Below are 23,859 nucleotides of genomic sequence, written 5' to 3'. Positions count from 1 at the left end.
GGAAACCAGGCACTGCTCATCACCTGGTCAATACCATCCCTACAGTGAAGCATGGTGGTGGCACCATCATGCTGTGGGGATGTTTTTCAGCGGGAGGAACTGGGAGACGAGTCAGGATTGAGGGAAAGATGAATGCAGCAATGTACAGAGACATCCTGGATGAAAACATGCTCCAAAGCGCTCTGGACCTCAGACTGGGGCGACGGTTCATCTTCCAACAGGACAACGACCCGAAGCACACAGCCAAGATAACAAAGGAGTGGCTTTGGGACAACTCTGTGAATGTCCTGGAGTGGCCCAGCCAGAGCCCTGACTTGAACCCGATTGAACATCTCTGGAGAGATCTGAAAATGGCTGTGCACCGACGCTCCCCATCCAACCTGATGGAACTTGAGAGGTTCTGCAAAGAAGAATGGGAGAAACTGCCCAGAAATAGGTGTGCCACGCTTGTGGAATCATACCCAAGAAGACTTGAGGCTGTAATTGCTGCCAAAGGTGCTTCAACAAAGTATTGAGCAAAGGCTGTGAATACTAATGTACATGTTATGTTTTCGTTCTTTATTTTTAATAAATTTGCAAAAAACAGTTTTCACTTTGTCATTATGGGTTTTTGTGTGTAGAATGTTGAGGAAAATAATGAATTTAATCCATTTTGGAATAAGGCTGTAACATAACAACATGTGGAAAAAATTAAGCGCTGTGAATACTTTCCGGATGCACTGTATATATATACTCACACTCGCATCCTCTCTTGAACAGCAAAGATCAATCTGCAGGGATGCAAAAATCCTAAAATACCCGCCTGCTATCTGTCACATATTGATTTGTACTTTTTATTTTCATGTTGGTCGACTACAGCTGGATGGAAGTTAAGTCCCATGGTGGGAGCGATGTACAGCCCCGAGCTCTATACAGGTACGAGCACAAGCATTCACACTGATTCGCCACGTTGTGTTGAAGACTGGATGCACAGATGTTTTTACCCTAAAGGCACTTCAGCCGATCTCTCCCACCTTCTCCGTCTCTCAGTACCGGGGTTCCCGTATCCGGCGGCAGCGGCTGCCGCTGCCTCCTTTCGAGGCGCTCACCTCCGGGGCCGAGCCCGACCCGTCTACAGCGCCATCAGGGCCGCTGTGCCACAACCCGCCATCCCTACCTACCCGGGGTAAACACACACACACACACACACACAGATACTTAGCCGGCAAACTGCTCTTAAAACTAGACATAATGTATGTCTTCTTAAATTCATTCCTTAACTTGGTTAACAATAATACTCCATAATTGTGCATGCGGTGTGTTTGAATATATATTTATATTGTTTGAGATATTGACACTGATGGTTTGTGGAGCTGAAATACCATTTCCTTGTACCTGAAGGTGATCATTTCGCAGTGGTTTAGTGATCAGATGGAGTATTGTTTTTCTCCTCATAGACGTTTGTCTCACGGTCTCGTAACAGTAGTATCAATCTAAAGTTGGTGCAGTCGTAGACAAAGAGGTGGTATTTTGTCTTGCATGTTGCACGGTGTGTAATAATCTCACCCTTCTTTCTTTTTTCTCTCTTTCACAATCGGTTTGGCACCATTCTCTCACCTCTTTCTCTCTCGCTCTCTACTCCCAATTGTGTTTGCTGTTTTCTTCAATGCCCACATGGTGGCGCATCACTCTTTTTTTGTTTGTTTGTTTCGACTTTCCATCACCGCTCCTCGCTCTCGCTGCTTTACCTTCCATTCTTTCCTTTCGCCTCTCTCCCTCTCTCCTTTAACTTCCTTTCTCGTCTCTCTCTCTCCTTTACCTTCCATTCTTTCCTTTCTCGTCTCTCTCTCCTTTACCTTCCATTCTTCCTTTTCTCGTCTCGCTCCCTCTCCTCTCTCTCTCTCAGTGTGATGGCCTATCAGGATGGCTTTTACGGTGCAGCTGATCTCTATGTAAGTATACCTCTCTCTGCCCTCTCCTGCCTCACTCCCCCCCCCCCCCCCCTCTCTTGCCTGTGGGTTTTCGAGTGTGGCACGGACTAAACCCAAAGAGAGGTGTACTTTGGGGTGTTTAATGTTTTAATCTTAAATTAACTTTTTTTTTTTTGTTGTTATCACAAAAATATTGAACTAATTTATTTTTGTTTTCCTGTAATGTACAATGTCAACTGACATGTACTTTCAATGATGCATACAGATATAAAGGATGTTTGCACTCACACACACTTTCATCAAAGTGTTCATTCACGAGAACACTCGTCTCGGGTTTGTCTCTGTGCATTTGTGAGTTAAGTTTGTACCACTGTGATTATGAGTGTGTGTGTGTGTGTGTGTGTGTGCAGGCTTGTGTGACCAGGTTGACAATAGCTGTTTCTGTTCTCTCTGTAGACTAGTGTTTCAGGACATTAGTGGCAGATTGCCCCAGGTAGGGTTTACACACTCTGTGTGAGAGCCAGTGTGCATCCTCCTCGTCTCCAATGACTGCGTGCTGCTAGACATTATTGACCATCTGAGATTGAAACGCCTTCTCTGTCTTCTTCTACTAACTCACTGGATTCTGACACGGGTGGAGTTGCGGAAGGGGGAGAAGAGAATTAAGTTGAAATCTGATTTTTGCAAAGCATGTGCTACATGAAAATGTCCACTGTCAAATGATCTACAGGAGGGGGGCGGGGTTAGGCACAGTGTTGCAGGTCAATATGTGAACAGTGGGCCAATTTCTTTTTACCCAAACTGCACTATTCCAAAAAGCATTCTGTCTTATTTTGGCATCGTCCCTCGGTGACACCCCACAGCAAAAATGTCATCCCTAAATGCAGGACGTTTTACTGTGTTCTTGTGGCGAGATACATTAAAACACATTTTATTATATTATTTGACATCTTAATCACACACTTTTATTCAAAAATCAGAAAACGCATAAAGAGAACTGGGATAGCAGAGATAAAAACGATTTTTTTTTTCTTATTTCTTCATTGATTCACACAAACATATACATTACTGTCTGTCAGCAAGCTGCATTGTCACGACTAAAATGCAAACAGGATGCGAAATAAATAAGATATAAAAAACTCGAGCATTTTCTCAGTAGTCAGAGGGATGTAGGACAGTTTCCATCAGCAGTTAATTCCAACCCCTTCCAGGAATCTCCCTATCTGTTTCACCTGTGGCATGCTAACTGAATCAATGTCGGCATGCGGACATATTGACAAGGCTGACTCCTCCCCCAGTGCCCTCCTATTTCCTCCCCCCGTTGTCTTCTCCATCTATACACCATACCCCCCACTACCCTCCTTTTTGTGTCATCCTTAATTTTTTTTATGTTTCAAGTGTCTTCCGGCACCCCCTTCCTCTTCTTCTACTCCTTTTTATTATTTATTATATCTTCTTTCCTTTCTCTGGGACTCTTCTTCCTCACTTATTTTCCACGTCTCTACCACTTTCTCCATCCTCCCCCCTGTACATGTCATCTTCCTCCACCCCTTACTCCTTCCAAAGTCCAGCCTCCCCCCGTAGCAGCAGTTGTGTGTCCTGAATGCGGGGACTTGGTCGTGACTGATCCTTTAGGGTAGAATGCGGCGGTGTTTGTTTTGTTTTCATAGGAATGTTTGGCCTCATACGCTGTGCGTTCGGGAAAAGCATGCTGTCTGTTTGTGATTGGCCGCTGGCCACGTGAGCGGGTGTGCGTGCCCTTTTTTTTATTTATCTGACTGGCTGACTGTCTTCTTTCACTCGTAGTTTTTTTTTTTTTTCATCAGCTGTTCATCCAAACATAGATAATGACACACTCATCTTGCCACCCCTTCCCCTTCTTTAACAGTGTGTTTTTGTTAGGGGAAACAGGGTGGGGCACAGTTATGGGTATGAACTCTCTCTCCCTCCATGTCCAACACACAGTGGGGGAAAGAAAGGGGGAAAAGGCACTTTAATGTTGCACGGGGGGAACGCTTGCAAACAGCAAAACACATGTTTCATTTTCTGGGTTGGTCATGGCGGGAGAGACCCACACAGAGCCTGAGCTACATCCTTGTGAATGCCGTACTGCACCAGATTAGCCAGTTTTGCTGACTGTCTGCTTGTTAATCTTTCGCTCTCTTCTCAGCAGTGTTTTGCTCACAATGTAACGCTTTATAGATTAACCACTTGCCTGTCAGTGTGTAGAGGAAATGCAGCAAACCCTTTTAACTCTGATCTCCTCTTGTTTCTCCCGTCGTCGTATACATCTTTCTCCTCCGTCGTGCACCCCTCCCGACTCCCATCATGACCTCGTCACAGGGCGGCTATGCAGCGTATCGTTATGCCCAGCCGACTGCGGTAGCCAATCCCGCGGTGGTGGCGGCGGCGGCTGCAGCGGCAGCTTACAGTGACAGGTGAGCTTTGAAGCCTCTTCTGGCCAGGAGTCAGTCAGTTACAGCATATTCAGCCAAATTCCTTATTTTCTTTCTCATTTGAGTTATGATGTGACTCATGTTTGATGGCATTTTTTTTTGTTTTCTATCTAGCTACGGACGAGTTTACACAGCAGACCCCTACCATGCTGCGCTCAACCCGGCTGCCTACGGCGTTGGAGCCATGGTAAGTCCCTGAAGGATGAGGCCATTCTAGATTGTTCTGGTCTGCAATTCCCATGAAAGAGCAAAACCAACAACGCGTTAGTCCGTCCCGCAACACTTTTATAACACCCCTCTTTGGTCCAAGAGTTCCTAATGAAGATAAAGATATTTAAAAACTCATCACCAACATCTATTTGTATGTTTTTTTAAGTTAACAAAATTACCCAATGTTGTTTGGGAACGTGTTGCCCTGAAAAACTGTATGAACTTACATGGTTCTTGTGTCAAAATCCATTTGTTTATATGTATTACAAAAATAAACGAATAGTGGGAGCAAGAAAAGGTGTGCGTGTGTTTGTGTGTGTGAAAAGATTAATGAATAAATCAGGGTTTGGTTTTAAATATTTTTATGGAATTTGTTGTCATTAAGGGAAATTAAGAAAGTCGACCGACTGATCAGTAATGATTAATACCATTTTGAAAGTACTTCATTCACTAAATGTCTATCTTTTGTCATTTTACAGGCCACACTGTACAGGGGAGGCTACAGTAGATTTGCCCCTTACTAAAGACACTACATTTCCCAGGAGCTCCCCTCTTCCATTGATTTTCTCTGAAAGAGCTCCCTCTGTTGTCGTGGAGGTGGACTGCACCCAGTTTTAAAGTGAGGAGTCGACTCAACAAAGATATTTCAGATCCCTCCCCAGAGCAGTCCCACGTTTTCATATATCCGCTACTACAGAAATAGAGGAATGCTGTATTAAAGACTGACAGATGGCCTTTACAGTAAAACAAAAAAAAGAAGAAAAAAAAGACTTTAAATGACCACCTTCCCTATTGCACGGCTGCATTATAGTCCCCTCTTCTTAATCCCTCGGCACTCGGCAGCACAAGACTCGTGATGGAGCCCAGATGTTCTTCCAAAGGCTGTATGTGGATAACTGACATTTTAAACAGCTGTCAACCGTGTGTGACGGGGGGAAAAAGAGAGCCGAGTGTTGTGTGGCCTGCACGCACTCACCATTTGAAGGAAAAAGGGAGGCAATCAAGTCTCCACAAGGCGGCGGAGCGGTAGAAAGCAGGATGGCGCATCGAAAGAGAAGCTTAAAATAAATGTTGAACCGGAATGACAAGTCACCGATTTAAAAACAAAAAAAACATCCATTGATGAAATTTTCGTGATCCCACCTTAGTGTGGGCGGATAGTAATGAGAGAGGCTTTCCATTCCCGCCATGTGTTGGCAGAGGGGGGGCGCGACTGAACACGGCGGCCTGGAGGGAGGATGTGTGACAGAAATCATGTCTGAAAACTGAAGGGAGGGAGGGATATTAGAGCTGCTCCTTACCTCAAGTTTTCTTAGTGTGTGGAAATGGTGAACCTTTAAACTTTAAAATTGTTATGATATGCAAAGAAATTAGTTTAGAGAAAAAAGTTACCAAATTATTATTATTATTGTAATTATTCTTATTCTAATAAAAACACATTATTTTCATTTGACTCGGCAGCCACTGCTGTCACGGGGCATGTAGATCCAACAGTGAACCTTGGGGTTAACATCAGATAACAAGCATCTGTATTTCAAAACCTTCACCTCGTGGACTGTACGACACAACGACAGTCTCACCTCACTGTGTGCAGCCGCCACCAGAACACCACGGAAAGATCACACTAAAACATGTTGGTCTTGAATTGATTTCCTTCGCTTTTAGATCCAAACGGCATCATCCGATCACAACCCTGGGGTTCAAGTATTTGTTGATACTTTTAATGTAGAGATTTATGATTTGGATTCCCGCTCCATCTTTTATAGAGCAACGTCCAACATTTAAAATGAGTCTTCCTGAAACATACATTAGTCAGTAATTGTTTTCGAGGCGCTGCCAGATAGCGCTTTACTGAGCAAGAGAGATTCTGTCGATGATTTAATAGAAAATATTTAAATGCAAAACACCTTACTATTGTGCATATTTCTATACCGTTGTATTCTATATTTCCAGAATGTGGCTTTTTTTTTCTTTTTTGTTTTTTGTTCCAAAGATTTGTAGAAAGCACATTTTTCTGCTGTATGTATAAATATATTATCTTTGTTATTGTTATTATCATAATCTTATGGCTGTCCTTATTTACTTCTTTTTCACTTTGTTTGTCTTTTTCTTAATATATATATATATATATATATATCTTAAGTGTTGTTCCTTCTCCAGTAAGGTGCAAGTTCGATTTCAAGTTTGTTTATTGTTGTTTTCTTTTGCATTGGAATACAGTTTGAGTCGAGCGTGTACCTGAGAAGCGACGAACTAGAGGTATGCATGTAACACTATCAAATCTGTCCGCTTGGTGAAATATTCAGTCAATCCAAGCGACGGTTGTTTTTATGTTTTTATTTTGGGTTGATTATAGGATCCGTTAGCATGACATTTGATGATTTCAAAAGTATACAGCAACGGCTGGATTTTTCTCTTATTGTGTCCATGTTTTGGTGACTGAGACATTTGGAATGAATGAACACAGGCGTGTAGCACTTTGGGTCAAACCAACTGTGTTTCTTTTTTCAAAATTTATTTTTGAGTTTGAAGTAGACTCCTTACATTTCAGTGGTTGAATCTGTCGGCTCGACCAGCGCGGTCGCTCCAGGTTCGTTTGAAGATGTCCAGTAAAATGTCTGAAAGTGTTATCACTCGTACATGAGCAGGTTGATATTTCAACATGGTGAAAAACTAAACGTCATTGTGGGATATGATATAAGCTATGTGTTGAATGAGTCTGTTTTTTTTCCTACCATTTTCACTAATTTCAAAACTACCGTTATGTTTTCCATTTTTCACATTTGGAAAAACAGGTCAATAACATATACTCTTTTTTATTTTAAATATATATAAAATGTGCTGCTTTTTTTTTTTTTTTTTGCAGATTTATTTGTTATATCTCCAAATTACTACAACATGTGCTCTGGACAAAAAAATAAACTAGCCAAAGATGCTAACTTAGTCCCCAGCACGTTCTGGTTCTCAACTTGAGAAATGTGACTCAAAATACACAAAAATGGACTTATGACGGCATGGACAAACCAGCATGAGTGATACTTGTCAAGTTTGAAAATGTTTTGCATGAATCTTGTGTCTTTAATATTTTGACTCCTGAGCAGCCGATCCCAGCTGCGCTCTTCTTTACCACTAAACTCTGAGGAGTGACCGGCAGCTAGCAGTTTGAAGCTAGCTCACACAACAAAGAGCACAGTGCTGTTTGGCAACAACAAAACAAACAAAATGGTTGCCGCACAAAATAACGTGTGGCAGCTTCATTTTTCCTGTCATAGTTTTCTTGCCACTGTATTATAGTAAACTATGTGGCCCTCCTTCATAGTTGCTATGGTTCCCTCCATGAACAATCCTCTCCCTCTGTCATGTCTATATCCCCCTTGACTGCCATTGTTTTTTGTTATTGAATGTCCATATAAAATGTTTTATATAAAAATGTTTTGTTGTGATCACGCTTTCAGATGGTTTTCTTTTGGTATTCTATTTATTTCGTCAAATGGTTCACATTGTGAACTCAAAATTAAGTGTGTGCTAATTACTCGTTTAAATCTCAGTATTGACCTGCAGCAGAGTTGGAAACACGCACCACGTGCATATCGTCGTCTTTGAAGCTGATCTTGTAACCAGGCATCAAAACTGTCGCCTATCATTCATCCACAGATGACAGTTGGTATGATATCTAATGAAAAAGTTACTTCGAAGTTATGTTGCGCTTCCCGACTAAAGTCCAGCAACACTTTGCCGATTTTCACTTCTCACATGCACACCGTCTTAAGAATATCTGAAGCAACACCAGCATCCAACTGGAGTTCCTGGCCCAACATTATCTCTACTTTAAACTTTGTTTTGGTCTCCACCAACTCAGAAACTTGCCGCTTTACAAGCTCAATGTTTCACTGTTCACCAGCTAATTGCTAAGGTTGCCCGTTTATTGTTGATGCTAGGCAGGTAGCATTAGCAGTTAGTGGGTTTGTCAGAGCTTTTTGTTTAAAACGTCTACTTGCTGTGTCTGCAGACCACCAGTAAGACTAAATCACACACGTAAGCTGGAAAACATAAACATTCCCGTCATTACACGGCAGTGACTAAAGCCCCTTTCCCACTGGACGCGAAACCCCCGACATCTTGATTTTGACTTTTGTGAGAACGGTTAAAATCGGTAACCGTCCAAAGGGCACGTGACTGTGCAGTAGTCACTGGTATTTGATTGGCCGTGATGGAAACATGACACCCGGGTGGACACGCGACTCTCTGCCCATGCGGTGCTGATGCTTTGTCATCACAGCAGTCCGTCTCCAATCAAGCGGCACATCGTTCCAATTTAGTCGTCGCAGAGTTTGACAGACTAAATAAATATCACATAAAAGAGAAATAACCACGTTACATTTCATTTCGCTGACTCTTATCCAAAGTGACTTACGATCATGTTACCTTCATACACCGTAGACACGGCTACAGGGAGCAATTCAGGGTTAAGTGTCTTGCTCAAGGACACATCGACTAGGGCGGGGATTGAACCGCCGAGTCCCCTTATTGAAAGACAGACCTGCTAACACGGACCCACAGTCGCCACACACGTCTTGGAGCTATTCATGTCGGCGTAACCCTCACTCTTCTCAAGCCAGGTAAGTTTCAATCTTCAATCCTTTGCGATATACTGGTGATGGGATAATATCCCAATTATTACATAGATGGATGATCTGATCTATATGTCAGAGTGGAAGACGACTGGATAGAAGAGTGAAGGAGATGGGGCAAGAAGGGTAAAAATAGGATTGCAGAGCCTGACTATTTCAAACAATATTTTTGAAATATGATATATAATTGGGAATCTGTTTGCCAATGTTATTGAACAGTTTACTATTCATTATTAAAGGAAGAGAGGAGAACTGAAGGGAGTAAAAATAGTGGAGAGAGTAGAAGAGTTTGGTGGAGTTGATAATCTATTTGTCATATTTCTACATTAGCTTGGTTTGAGTATTAGGAGTGCCATCGGTACCAAAAAAAAGGCACGTTCCCATTTCCATTTTGAGTTCACGCAGGAGAATTGGCGTGCCGACCAAGAAATGGATTTCCAGATAAGAAAGTTGATCTTGCATTCTGCCCAGCATTGCTTGTAGTGTTAAAGTTGTGCGATGGCGTAACGTTTCATGTGTTTATTTAGATTCATGCTCTGCTCAAACCAACACCTCCAGCAGTCTGCTCTCTAACAGCTGCTTGTGTTGGAATGCCGCACGAGCAGAACGTTAATGTGAGTTTGTGCTAAACTTATATTTAAGTGGGGTTTTTTAAGTCTCTAAATTGTTAACTTTATTCATAACAGTGTATTTGTTCTTTATTAGAGTTCTTCAATAAATTGGACTGCTAGGATCTCATTTCAGCAAATTACCCTTATTGTTTCATTATCCCTAGCGAGTGTTACGACTCGCCCTAGTGGGGTTATAGATTGAGATAATGGAACAAAAAAGCATTTTTAATGAACTCATAATGTGCGATTGTGTAGTTAGAAGTCCATGTGAGTTTTAATTGTAGACAAATATGAGTACAATGCATCAAAGTTTGACAGATCTACCCCCGCGTGACTGAGGCCTCTCCTTTCATCTGTTTACGATGCATTATTTTGCTCATGATCCATTCTGCTCTTAACACACCCAGACAACCAGGAGCAGTTCATATCAATCGGCTCCTATTGTCTGTAGTGGGTCTGTGGTTATCTCTAACACTGATGGTTGTCCCTCCCAGTGTGTCTTTAATGTGTCGGTCTGGTAGTGTTGCCAGTCCGTCCCCTCTGCCTCGTACATATTGTACATAGTGTACTGAACCTTTTGTATTTTGATCATTTGCTGAAAGGAATTTCCCATATTTCCCCAAAGCATCACTCACCATGGTACAGTAGACTATTATGACTTACTGACGCGGTTCACAAAGCTACTACTTGTTTCATAGAAACCAACATTGGGCATTTTAATGATGCATTAAGCACCGAACTGGAAATGCCCTCGGTTTTCATTTCAGAAATCTGGACATTTATTGAGAGTAACGCCCCTCACGTATGATGCAAATGATACAAGTTGTTGTTGGTGTTTTAGCATGCAACACTAAAATGATAACATAACGTCCCATCAAGTTCTCACGTGTGCTTAAAGAGGACATTTCTTTGGGGAAAATATGTATTGACAATTCTACTCATTGATGTGCACACATTTACATTCATAGTTAATAAAAAGATATATATATATTATAATCATAATCATAAACGGCTGTACATTCAAAGGGAATAGCTTCGAAGAGGAAGAGGGTCCCGGTGTAGAAAAGGCACGCAAAGAAGCAAAAGTTCAGCGGTGACTCAGAAAAGCACAAGCCAGGTGCATTATGGGCAAGGAAGTTTGGAGCCATTGCTCAAAGCATAGACGCCTCAGTGAAGTGCATATATATGTGTATATGTGTATGTGTCAAAAAATAATTAATAATAATAATATTTTCACATTTTGGATCCGTTTTGGGTCTCAAACTTTGCATGTTTCTCAAAACGTGTTTTGAACAGCGACAGACGTCAGGTCAGGTACTTTGGAAGGAGAGCAGGGCGAGAGGGGAGGACTGGGCAAAAGGACAATCGGTGCTCGAGGGTAAAATAGTTGTAGTGAAAGTTCCTCAGTTTAGTTTGTTTAAACTATTCCGTATTTGGCCAGGTCGCTGGGCTCCATGTCCCCGAAGGCTTCTCACGGGCAGACCACCGGGATATCTGTGCCCAGGCCCTCCATGCCGGGGATGTCGTCTCCAAATCTGAAAAGAAATGTTGTATGTGACTTTCACTTGTGGAAGTATTCAGATACAACATTGTAAAAAAACTGTCCATTGGCTTTTTTTTGTCTTTGCTTATTGCATCATTATGTATGAAATGTAATGAATAATTGATAAATGTAGTGGGGTGAAAATGTCTATTTAGAAGTACAGAACATCTAAAAGGCTAAAGCGGGACGACTCCCCCCTTCTGGCCGGGTTCAGGCGCCTTGCTCTTGAAGGTGCGGGTAGTCCTCTGCTTGAACTTGGGAGGGCCCTTCTTGTCGGCGGGACTTCTGTCATCTTTGCAGCACTGAGTGGAAAAACAATTTAAAAAGTCAATTCAAATGTCAATTGGTATCCTCAACCCCTCTCCTCTAAGCCCCGCTGCTCGGTGCTCGGATGATGTAATGTCCTCAAGTTCGGGTCAACGCGTTGACTAAAGCTGGCTCCAAGCTCCTTCTAACCCTGTTACACATACAGCGTTGTCTATTTGTTGCACCTTGGCTTTAAAGATTACTCTTGGCCAGTAACATCTTGATTTTGTGAAATCTACCAGAAAGTCTCAGTTAACTTAACGAGTTGGGTCTTAAACTTTGCACCAAAATTTATAATCGGCCACAGCTGACGATGTTAGCGGTTGTTGTTTTCAAATACACATTGTGTATACCGGACAACTCAACCAATACTGTAGCGTCTGTGTGGTCGACATCCCATAGTGATGAAAGCAGAAAAAGACTTCTCCTTTTAATTATTTTTACCGTCATTAAATTAGGATCCGCTCTGTTTTGTTTTGTTTTTGGAAGGTCAAAATGGCTGCATAATTATTGAACATAAATCAGCAGAGATTCTATGTTTACTGAAGGGAGGAGAAAAAAGGTCACATGGTAATTATAGTGTAATGAACTCAGTTTTTCTAAAATCTTTGATGATGCAAAGTTTGTTTGGCAGCAAGACGGTGGTCCCTGTTTTATTGGCTCCTTGGTTTCCATTTTCCTTAAACTTATTCTTATTAGTGTTATCTTTTCTTATTTATTGATACCACTTATGTCATTACTGCTGCTTTTGTATGTTACTGCTTTATCCTTTTACTATACTGCAAGCACATTTCCCATGAATTAATCAGAAGGCAAGACATAAAATGAAAATAAATGATATATTCTCAATCTTTTCCAAATCCACAATCAATTGTAATCACGACAGAATTTTGTGGGGAAAAACGGTCTGCTGCGTTAATATTCAAACACGTTTGACCTGAAAATTACAGCAAGCAAAGGTCATTCTCCACTTCAGATGTTCCATTAAATTCAATCAAATTCCTCTTTATTAAAATCAGGCTTGTGAAGCACTCGTTCATACGTTCGTGGTAATTCCTTTTTCTTTTCCAATCTAGTCTTGGATGTCTTGAATACAAGGAATCCCTTCTGAGGAGTCGATGCCCGGGTATTGCAGGGCCTCCATAATGTAAAAAGAAAGTAGTAAAGTCAACATCACTTCACACCGTACAGAAGGCACAAATAGAAAAGAGACGGATGTATAAAGCAAAAGGACTGAATACAAAGCTATACGGTGGATAAAACGACAAAGAAAATCTGGGTTTTCGTTTGCATAAAAAGGCTCCAACATGTATCAACATCACATCCAGAGTACAGATTACATTCTCTAAAACAATTACTTGGGTTTCACCATTAAAAGACCACACCCATGACGTGTACCTCACTCCGATCTCACGCTTTCGCTGCACTCTTTTAATGCACCACCCGTCACCATTGCAGCAGTATTCAAAGTTAAGCTAGAAGATTGACTTTCAATTTAACTTTTCTGTATCAAACAATATAAATGAAGATTTAGGGTAAACATAGGATGCTCTAACAAATCATGTAGTGTGTCCTTAATGTTGGACCACCCTCACACGTGTCTTTTACATGTCGCATGAATGCACGTTCAGTTGTCAGATGTCTCAATATTAGCATTATATCAGTTGCGTCAGTAAACATGTTTGTTTACAAATAAGGTGAACATGCTACAATCTGTAGTATTGTACAGTTACTGCTGGGCTCTGTGTCTTTATATGACTAGAACTGCCATGTAGATGGATGTAATGTTTGGGAAATGAAACACTTTGTTTTACACCTGCTATTTTTGATGGACATTAAATACATTATTCCTGAACCAAAATGAGTAATCTTGCAATTGTAGACTCTGATACTGAAGGGTACAAGAGGGTGTACAATGGGGGTACAATGGGGGTACACTAGGGTGTACAATGAGTGTACACTAGGGTGTACAATGGGGGTACACTAGAGGGTATAATGGAGGTACACTAGGGTGTATAGGGGGTACAATGGGGGTGTAGTTTGTGGGGGGCTGTGATGGACTGACAAGGACTTCTACTTGATAGTCGTGTTAATTGCTGTCACAATTCACAGTAACTTGAAGCCCACCTGTACTGTATTTATAACTCGTCTCTTCCAGGCTGAGCTGGCACAGAAGAAGATGGAGCCAAGTTGGCACATGAAACAATCACACAGCATCTGATGGGATTAGCTATTCGGAGGACTTTAAAAAAGAACGGCCGGACGGAGAGAGTCAGAATCAAGCCAGACTCATCAGAAGAAAACCACTGGGAGACTTCAACGCGAGGTGAGTTGAAACTGCAATGTCCTCGTCTGTGGTGCTGCTTTGATAACGTGTAATGTTCCAGAGGAGAACAGCACCGAGGGAGCGATGGCTTTATAGCTTCTTCTTTTCTTCCTGAGGATCATGGCCGAAAAAGGAGCTGAAATGAGGTCGGAGATTTTGACTGACTTCAAAAGGAATTGTTCTTTGTGCTGGCCTTCTTGTTGGTGCTGCTAGAAGCCCAGTTTCCGCCGACAGTAGGGCACCTCCCAAGTTCAAACAGAGGACTACCCCCACCTTCAAGAGCAAGGCTCTTAAACCCGACCAGAAAGGGTGAGATGGATTTCAGACAACACTGCACACAAAATATACACAATATTTACTTTATTTTGTGACTTTAGTCCTACTTTCAAGTAAAAACTCATATCGCTCCGTTTGTATTGATTAGATTTTCTTTTGTCTCGTGCACTCAGATCCAGAGACGACATCCCCGGCATGGCGGGCCTGGGCACAGACGTCGCGGTGGTCTGCTCGTGTGAGGCCCTCGGGGACATGGAGCCAGTGCGAGATATTCATTGATTGTGTCCTACGTTTGATTTAATACAAAGCAGTGGCAAACGGTTTTATAGAAAACTGAGTGTCGTGGATCTCGTGTTTTTTCTTTTTCCAGTAAATAATCAAAGCCTACTGGGAAGCCTTCATGAACATGGAGCTCAGCGACCTGGTAAAATATGGAATTGTTTAGCCCTCTGCTTTTACCCGTAGTGCCAAAACTGTCATGGATTCCAACTTTTGGCTGAGTTGCTCAAATTGTTACTCTCGTGCCTTCGAGAGGAGGCAGATATTGATTCTGGAAGAAAAAATATCTATATTACATATATAATATATATATATTAGGGCTGTCAGCGTTAACGCGTTAATCTATGCGATTAATTTGGCCGCGATTAACGCTTTATAACTTTATAGGTAGGAGCCTCTCTGAAAACACAGCTCTGTGTGAAGTTTTGTCTTTAAAAAGAATACAATAAAACAAGTGTCTAAAATACACGCTGTCTGAAGTGATTACTCGTTCATTTAGAAGATTTAGCCTTTGAATTAAAAAAAACTTTTAATCGAGATTAATAAATTTCAAAATGTGCGATTAATTAGTTAATTTTTTTTAATCGATTGACAGCCCTAATATAGAAATATATATGTAATAGATAGATAGATAGATACTTTATTAATCCCCAAGGGGAAATTTGTCGTCACAGTAGCAGCACCAATAAACTAAACACACAAGAATAAAATATAAAAAAACAGGGATGAAAGATATATGAGTATACAAAGTAAAAAATAAAATATATATGTATATGTATAACATATGCATACACAATACACAATACTAATAACAAATTAAATTTAAAAATATTAAATAGATATATATTATATATACATATAATATTATATATATATATGAGGGTTTGATATCTGTTATTGTGATATCAGATTAATGATTTGGTCTCACCTCTTCTTCCACCTCGTCTCTTCATAGCTTCTGATCAACATGCACAGATGTATATTTTGTGTATTTGCTAAAAAAAGAATGTATTTTTATGATGTTCGATAAATCCTTTCTTTCCTACGTGAAAACAATTTATGCATGTACTTTGTCAATCGAAAAGAAACATTTTCCATACGACTGTCTCTGTGTCGTTCCTATCACTAACACCACATGTTTTTTTTATGATTTTAACATTAAAAGCACAGATGCCGGTTGATATTTTTCACTGTTGGTATTTTCTGTCTTCAGAGAATAATTTAATATAATAATGTGCGCTTAATAACTCACTCACTGACGCTGCCGTGGGCAGTTTGTATCTGCTGCACTTGCATATTGCTCAAATCTGATGTTCATCAAATTGTCCAAATAATCTGGCTGCAAGCACAGCAGAAAATAATGACAAGCTGTTTAGCTACTTATTCACAGTGAGTACAGTAAGTTGTTTTAAAGAAGTTAGATTATTCAAAGTAAGATGATTCGATTCTCCCTGTCCTTGCTGGTTTTCCTGGACTCCCGGAGCGTGAGGTCTTCTGCTCCGTCCCTGTTCGTTTGCAGCCGCTTGACCCTGAATCCCCCTTTCTCCTGCACCAATTAGCTGTTTGAACACGTCTGCCCCCGAAGCCCCCCACCCCCCTAAAGAAGTGGCCAAAGGTTTTACACTGATTGCTATATGGCACGTTCATGAGGCGCTGCCCCTTTGTCTGCTCGCTGTGTCGAGGCCAAACAGCTAATTGGTGCAGTGACACAAATGCACATTGATATCTGGAGGACACACACACACACACCCACACACACAGAAATGTTTGTTGCTAATTACTGCATTGTGTAGATTACATAACGACGATGGTAGCAGGGACCAGTTTGTAGGATTTTGGGTGATCTATTGCCAGAAATGGAATATTATGTGTTTAATGGTGCATCTAGAGGCCCAAACACTTTTCCAATGTAATTATTAAAGCCACTAGGGCAGTGGTTCTTAACCTTATTGGAGGTAGTGACCCCTGCAAGCTTCATCAGTGCATTCGTCGAACCCTTCGTAATTGGAAAAATAAAATATGATTTTTTTTCAAAAACATAGGTATCTGTTACGCGCACGACTATTTGTTGTTTATTCGCTTCATTTGCGGTTTAGAGGGAGTGTAACTTATCTCCGTGGAAACAGTTATCATTTCTGCCAATTTTTCGCTTCGGTCTCTTCATTCCATTCAGGTCTGCGCATGAATTTCGCAAAGCTTTTGGTGTGAAAGCAACATAACACGGCGAATAAAAATGGTGTTGTCCAAATGTCGGCAGCCAATTTTTTGACGACCGACAAAAACAGCCCGACATTGCTAGTGTGATCCGGGCTGTACTGTGTGTGTGTGTGTGTGTGTGTGTGTGTGTGTGTGTGTGTGTGTGTGTGTGTGTGTGTGTGTGTGTCTTGACTCCTGCCGAACCCCTGAGAGTAATTTGCCGAACCCAGGTTAAGAACCATTGACCTTGGGCAGGGGTCGGGAACCTATAGCTCGCAGACAATTTTGAGTTGGAAAAAAAAACATTCTCTGCCCGCCCCCCTGTAATGTTCTCTATCGCGCCAGATTACAGCAGAAGAAATGTCAGGTCCTTTCCTTAAAGACGTCTTTGTTCTTTTATTAAACTAAACGTCTGTTATTGATTGTATCTACACAACAGCATGTTATTTCTGTCTCTACGTGTCGCGGTAACACTTCTCGGCTCGCCGTCTCGCGCGCCGCAGAGAAAAAAGCAAGACATATTTAATTTATTATCCGTTAAAAATACTATATGGCTCTCAATGAAATATATTTGGCTTTTATGGCTCTCAGTCAAAAAGGTTCCTGACCCCTGACCTAGGGGAACATGTTGGGACGCGTGTGCTGCCATAAACAAATGCACTGTCCAATGTCTTTTTCAATACTTTTAATTCTTCATCCGTGACACCATAACATTAACAATGTCCAATACTATTGCAAAACATTACACGTTTAGTTACAGCACAAAATCCTGTCGACACGACCACGGTCAAAAACGGTTTGCTTTGCTTCCCTTCCGCACCTGTTTTCATTAGCAGCCACTTAGCTAATGTTATACCACTTAATGTTACTGTGCCACCCTGTGTTCAACTGTAGGAACTGCATGTCCCAATTCACTCGCGGTTTCCCTCAAAGATATAAGAAAGCAACACAACTACATTATGGCTCCAACAGTGCACTTCACCTGACTGAAATTTTTTGCTTTTCGTTCGTTTAGAATCGGCCCCACATATGCATCCTTCCATGGAGAGGGGGTTCTGGTCCACTTACATGTTGCTACAGTAATATATGTTTACATTTCCTCCGGGACACCGTAGTTCTCCAACGCACTTGGAAAGGGAGGGGTGAGTGAAAGTGTGTTGGTTGGTTGGTTGCAATATACAACTTCACCACTAGATGCCACTAGATCCCACATGCTGGTTCTCCAAGAACGACTGTGGAACCCTTCTCAATCCACATTTGTGTGCACAGTATTGTTTTACAACTACAGAAGTTGATGGACTACATTCCCATTGGCATTAGCCGAGCATGTCAATTGTAGTTTTTTGCTGGTGTTTTGTGTTTGACTGGACGATCTGGAAGTGAATCGTGAAAATTATGTGGCGTTTACTTACTTTAAAAAAAAATGTATACATTTGTTACTGATTTGATCTTTTAAACTACAACCAGAGTTGGTGACAATTGGAACAATGGAAAGATTAACAAAGACTGAGTTTTAATTGAATTTTTAAAATTTCTTTTACTGTTTTTACAGACTGACATTATATACCTTTTGGGATGAATTAGTTCTCATTAAATTGTTTCTAGCATTTTTTAAAACTTCTTCAAAATGACACATTTCTGTAACAGCTGAATAGTTGGTGTTTATTGGCATGGTTTGTTTGCGTTGACATTAAAACAATCTCTTCAAACTCTACTCTGGACTTATTATATAATATGTAAGTTCCCATGGCAACGACAGCTTCAGTCATCTAATTATTTTCTCTTTTCCCCGCTGTCCTTGAGGGCAGATTTAAATGTTATGTTATGCACAAATTATACTATTAAATGACAGTGAAGCCAGAAAATAGGTAAAGTGAAAGACACGTTTGTTGACTATTTTGTTGTATGTGTTGTGTGTAATGTTAAAATTATTGTAAACATCAGGGCAGCATTCAATTCAGTTTATTTTGTGTAGCCCAACATCACAAATTATTAAATTAAACTAGCATGTGGTGTTAGTAATAGGAACGACACATGTTGTTGTTCTATGGAAAATGTTAACATTTATTGTGTTATTTAATGTAATGTTTTCTTTCTCCTGAGGAAATACATAAATGATCTCGTTCCCCGAAGATGGAAGTAAATTTCTTCTGAAAATAATATTTGACAGAACAAATGCAGAAAAATTATATCCTTGCATGTTGAATTGGCGCATTGAGATGGAAGGGATCACAATAACTAATATGAAACCCTCTTTTATATTACAACATTCTTCCTCTGCAGAAAGAACCGGCTCATGTTCTGAGCTGCTGGCTCGTTAACGAAGACGATGGAGAGTTGGTGTAAAGACGAAGCACAGAGAAAGTGCTGGATCTCTTTTATTAATCAATATCTGCCTTGTCTCTCGGGCTCAAGTACAATATCTACAGCTGCATAGTCAAATACATTTGAATACATGAGAGATATTACGGGGTGAGGGACATGGACTAAACAATTCCGTATTTGGCCGGGTCGCCGAGCTCCATGTCCCCGAAGGACTCCCACAGGCAGACCACCGGGAGGTCGTCTCCGAATCTAAGTACATGTGACAAAAGAAGATCTGATCAGTACAAACTGAGCGATACAAGATTTAGGGTCCTTGCTCTTGAAGGTGCGTGTAGTCCTCTGCTTGAACTTGGGAGATGCCCTACTGTCGGCAGGAACTGCGACATCTTCCATTTCAATTATTTAGCAGCACCAACAAGAAGGCCAGCACAAAGAACAATTCCTTTTGAAGTCACAGTCAAAATCCCCGAAAAGAAGAAGCTATAAAGCCATCGCTCCCTCGGTGCTGTTCTCCTCTGGAACATTACACGTTATCAAAGCAGCACCACAGACGAGGAAATTGCAGTTTAAACTCACCTCGTGTTGAAGTCTCCGAGTGGTTTTCTTCTGATGAGTCTGGCTTGTTTCTGACTCGCTCCGTCCGGCCGTTCCTTTTTAACCCTTGTGTTGCCTTCGGGTCAATTTGACCCGATTCAATGTTTCACCCTCCTGTCGCCTTCGGGTCAATATGACCCGAGTCAATGTTTAACCATCCTGTTACCTTTATATTTACTAACATATTTTACCCTTGAGGTCAATATGACCCCAGCTATTAAAATCTCCAGAAAATTATTAGAATTAATATTGTTTTCCAAGTTTAAGTGTGAGGTACTTTATGTTTGTTTGTTGACTCCCGAAAGAACACCGACATTAAACATTGAATCGGGTCAAATTGACCCGAAGGCGACAGGAGGGTTAAATATTGAATCGGGTCAAAATGACCGAAAACCCCTAAGGTTAAAGTAACACGACTATCAAGTAGAAGTCATGGTCAGTCCATTACAGCCCCCCACAAACTACACCCCCATTGTACCCCTCAGTATAAGATTATACAATTACAGGAGTTTCCTTTTGGTTCAGGAAGTGTATTCGTGTATTTAATGTCCATAATAAATAGCAGGTGTAAATACAGTACAGGTGTACTTCAAGTTACCGTCCATTTCTCAATGTCCGTATTGATATCCCGTCTGTCAGCCACACTTTACCCTCAACAGCAGATTCTACATTTGTATCATAGTACAAGGAACTACTTTTGTTTTGGTTCACAAAGGATCAATGTATTTATTGTACATGAACAATAACTGTAATTGTAAACCAATGTCCTTTTTCACTCTATATTGATGATTATTGAGCATTTTCTACCTCACTACATTTCACAGAGATATATTGTAATGTTTAATACAATCATGTGACTCGTAGCGACTTGTGCCTTTTACAATAAAGCACATGAAGTGCTTGTATGATATAATGCATTATTATAAGACTTATCTACCCAGTAGTTTACACAGTATCCAAACTTGGCTTAAAATGACAAAATAAAAAAAGTATATATTTATATCATGTATGACTTTAATAAATACTTTAAATCAACACAATAATGCAGTATTTCTACTTTAGCTTCAGTAGTACTCATCCGAGTACTACTTCCACCACTTCAACGTCTAACAATAATCCGTCTAAATGTCTGATGGGATGGAATATTCTAATTTCACTGCCATGAAAAAAAGCAATTTCCAAATATTACATGACACTTAACTGCAGCCATATGACACAGAGTCCAGCAGGGATTGTAGAATACTACAGGTTGGGATATATTTTCAATCTGTTTGTAAACAAACATGTGAGCTGCCGCAACTGGCACAAAGACCTTTCAGCATGTGACATAAGATCAGGGAAGCCCTGAGTCCTGAGATCAATCACTTATGACCAGAACAGAACAACATTCAGCTCTTAACCACTCGCCTCACCTGGAGGCCAGAGGTGGACAGACACTCGTCTTTTCTTCGTTTAGCTGATTAAGACTGTGGGAAAAGCTCTGCGATGCTAAATCAGAATCAGAATCAGAATCAGAAACAGTTTTATTGCCAGGAATGTTTTCACAAACAAACGAGGAATTTTTTTTGGTGGAAGGTGCAACATTTGGACATGACAAAACAAACAACAATCAACACGACAGAAAGACAACAAATAATGTGAAGTGTTTGGGTGTGTGCTTCAAGTGGTGTGTTTTAGTTAAAGTGCATGTTAAAGTGACGTGTGTGGAGGAGGGAAGAAGAAGGAGGAGGGAGGAGGAGTGAGGAGGAGGAAGAGGAAGGAGGCGGGAAGAAGGAGGAAGAAGAGGTGGTAGTCCTGGGGTGACAGTCAGTCAGTCCGGGTTCCATTGATGAGCCCGACTGCCGACGGAAAAACTTTTGGTGTGGCGGGTGGTCTTTGTCCTGATGGACGCAGCCTCCTCCCGAGGAGGGACTCGAACAGGGAGTGTCCAGGGTGGGAGGGTCAGCGACAATCTTTCTGGCCGCTTCAGTGACCTGGAAGTGAACAGGACCTGGAGGAAGGCAGATTGCAACCGATAACCCTCTCGGCCGGCGGATGATGCTCTGCAGCCTGCGCTTGTCTTTGGCTGTGGCTGCAGGGTGCCAGACGGTGATGGAGGAGCAGATGATGGACTCAACGATGGCCGTGTAGAATTGTACCATCATTCTCCCTGGCAGGTTGAATTTCCTCAGCTGCCTCAGGAAGAACATCCTCTGCTGGGCCTTCTTGGTGATGGAGCGGATGTTCAGCTCCCACTTGAGGTCCTGGGAGATGATGGAGCCCAGGAAGCGGTAGGACTCCACAGCGTCGACGGGGGAGTCACACAGGATGAGAGGGCGGGTGGGGCTGCATTCCTCCTGAAATCCACAACCATCTCCACTGTCTTTAGGCGTTGAGCTCCAGGTTGTTCTGGCTGCACCAGGTCACCAGGTGGTCAGTCTCCCACCTGTAGGCGGTCTCGTCCCCACCAGAGATGAGTCCAATGAGGGTGGTGTCATCCATGAACTTTAGGAGCTTGACGGACTGGTGACTGGAGGTGCAGCTGTTGGTGTACAGGAGAACAGCAGAGGGAGAGAACACAGCCTTGGGGAACCCGTGCTGGTGGTCCGGGAGCCTGAGACGTGTTTCCCCAGCCTCACGTGCTGCTTCCTGTCGGTCAGGAAGTCTGTGATCCACCTGCAGGTGGAGTCGGGCACGTGCAGCTGGGAGAGCTTGTCCTGCAGCAGGGACGGGATGATTGTATTGAAAGCAGAGCTGAAGTCCACAAACAGGATCCTGGCGTAGGTTCCTGGGAGTCCAGATGCTGGAGGATGTAGTGAAGGGCCATGTTGACTGCATCGTCTACAGACCTGTTGGCTCTGTAGGCGAACTGCAGGGGTCCAGGAGTGGGTCGGTGATGGTCTTGAGGTGTGACAGGACCAAGCGTTCAAAGGACTTCATGACCACAGAGGTCAGGCGATGGGCCTGTAGTCATTGAGTCCTGTGATCTTGGGTTTTGGGGACGGGATGATGGTGGAGGCCTTGAAGCAGGCTGGAACGTGGCATGTCTCCAGGGAGGTGTTGAAGATGTTGGTGAACACCGGAGACAGCTGGTCAGCACAGTGCTTCAGGGTGGAGGGGAGACGGAGTCCGGGCCCGCTGCTTTGCGGGGTTCTGCTTTGAACAGCCTATTGACGTCTCTCCAGGATGACGAGGTCGTCGCTGAGTTGATGGAGGGTGCTCCAGAGGTGTGAGCCCTGATGGGCTGGGGAGGGTGGGCTGATGGTCTGTGGCTTGTTGATGGGGCTGTGGGGATGGTCTCAGGACTGCTCCATTGTCTTTCAAAGCGGCAGTAGAACTCATTTAGCTCGTCTGCCAGAAGCACATTGTTCATGGAGTGGGGTGATTTGGGCTTGTAGTTGGTGATCTGCCTGAGCCCTCTCCAGACAGAAGCAGAGTCGTTTGCTGAGAGCTGCTGTTGCAGTTTCTCAGAGTACAGTCGTTTAGCATCTCTCACCGCCTTGCTAAACCTGTATTTGGACTCTGTGTACAGGTCCTTGTCCCCACTCCTGAATGCCTGGTCCTTCTGCAGTCTTAGCTTCCTGAGCTCCGCTGTGAACCAGGGTTTGTCGTTGTTATAACTCACCCTGGAGCTGGATGGAATACAGCTGTCCTCACAGAAGCTGATGTGGGAAGTTACAGCCTCTGTGTACAACCCTTACTGTATGTCCACCCTGTTACTGTGAAACATAGTAACAGGGTGGACGGTAACAGGGTGGACATTGTATGCTAAACTTGGCTATTGCTACATGTCTGATGATGATCAAGCTAGCACTTGTGACATCAGAGAAAGATATTTGATAGCTTTATTCACATTTTTTCTAAATGTAAACATTTTGATCAGTTTCACAAAAAATGAGCATAACAGGGTGGACATGTTATGCTTTACCGCAACAGTTAAGTTAGTAAAAAACATTAAAAAATTGTTGAAGGAAGAGTGCATACTTACTCTGCTTCTTGAAGATGATTTTCCCGCCTAAAATGTATCCTTCTTCTTGAGTCATACAAATAGTAGCATAGTAAAGGGGCGTGTCCAGAGGGATTCAAATCACAGTAACAGGGGGGACATTAAAACAGGGGACACACACTTTTTAAAAAACTTTAATCAATAAAAATGAATTACCATTTTTATTTTTTATTTTGTGATGAATATCAATAAAAGGGTTACATAACAGTGA

The 23,859-nt window shown here is 42.0% G+C and overlaps 2 protein-coding genes across 9 annotated transcripts in view; both read left to right on the top strand.

The window, feature by feature from the left end:
• Window positions 1-8,019, top strand: part of LOC130190790 (RNA binding protein fox-1 homolog 2-like) — a 43,260-nt gene extending 35,241 nt beyond the window's left edge. For 2 of the 8 annotated variants that reach the window (XM_056410402.1, XM_056410408.1), the window contains 5 exons: window positions 859-1,165; window positions 1,886-1,931; window positions 4,254-4,348; window positions 4,481-4,553; window positions 5,056-8,019. In XM_056410402.1, coding sequence (XP_056266377.1) covers window positions 859-1,165; window positions 1,886-1,931; window positions 4,254-4,348; window positions 4,481-4,553; window positions 5,056-5,100 — 566 coding nt within the window. In that variant the 3' untranslated portion in view covers window positions 5,101-8,019. Of the gene's footprint in view, window positions 1-858; window positions 1,166-1,885; window positions 1,932-2,366; window positions 2,404-4,253; window positions 4,349-4,480; window positions 4,554-5,055 lie in introns of those variants that run through there. The other 6 variants (XM_056410406.1, XM_056410405.1, XM_056410404.1 and 3 more) reach the window with 6 other exon arrangements.
• Window positions 8,020-13,662: 5,643 nt separating this feature from the next.
• Window positions 13,663-14,804, top strand: LOC130189887 (retinal cone rhodopsin-sensitive cGMP 3',5'-cyclic phosphodiesterase subunit gamma-like). Its single transcript, XM_056408880.1, has 5 exons — window positions 13,663-13,668; window positions 13,826-13,856; window positions 14,167-14,302; window positions 14,443-14,504; window positions 14,653-14,804. Exons 1-5 carry the CDS (start codon window positions 13,663-13,665, stop codon window positions 14,712-14,714), a joined length of 297 nt encoding a protein of 98 aa, XP_056264855.1. The 3' UTR covers window positions 14,715-14,804.
• The last annotated feature ends 9,055 nt before the right edge of the window (window positions 14,805-23,859 follow it).

The sequence above is a fragment of the Pseudoliparis swirei genome, chromosome 24, assembly GCF_029220125.1.
Source record: "Pseudoliparis swirei isolate HS2019 ecotype Mariana Trench chromosome 24, NWPU_hadal_v1, whole genome shotgun sequence".
NCBI classification, from domain to species: domain Eukaryota; kingdom Metazoa; phylum Chordata; class Actinopteri; order Perciformes; family Liparidae; genus Pseudoliparis; species Pseudoliparis swirei.
Note: the sequence above shows the minus strand (reverse complement) of the source record. Positions and strands in the feature narration are given on the sequence as shown.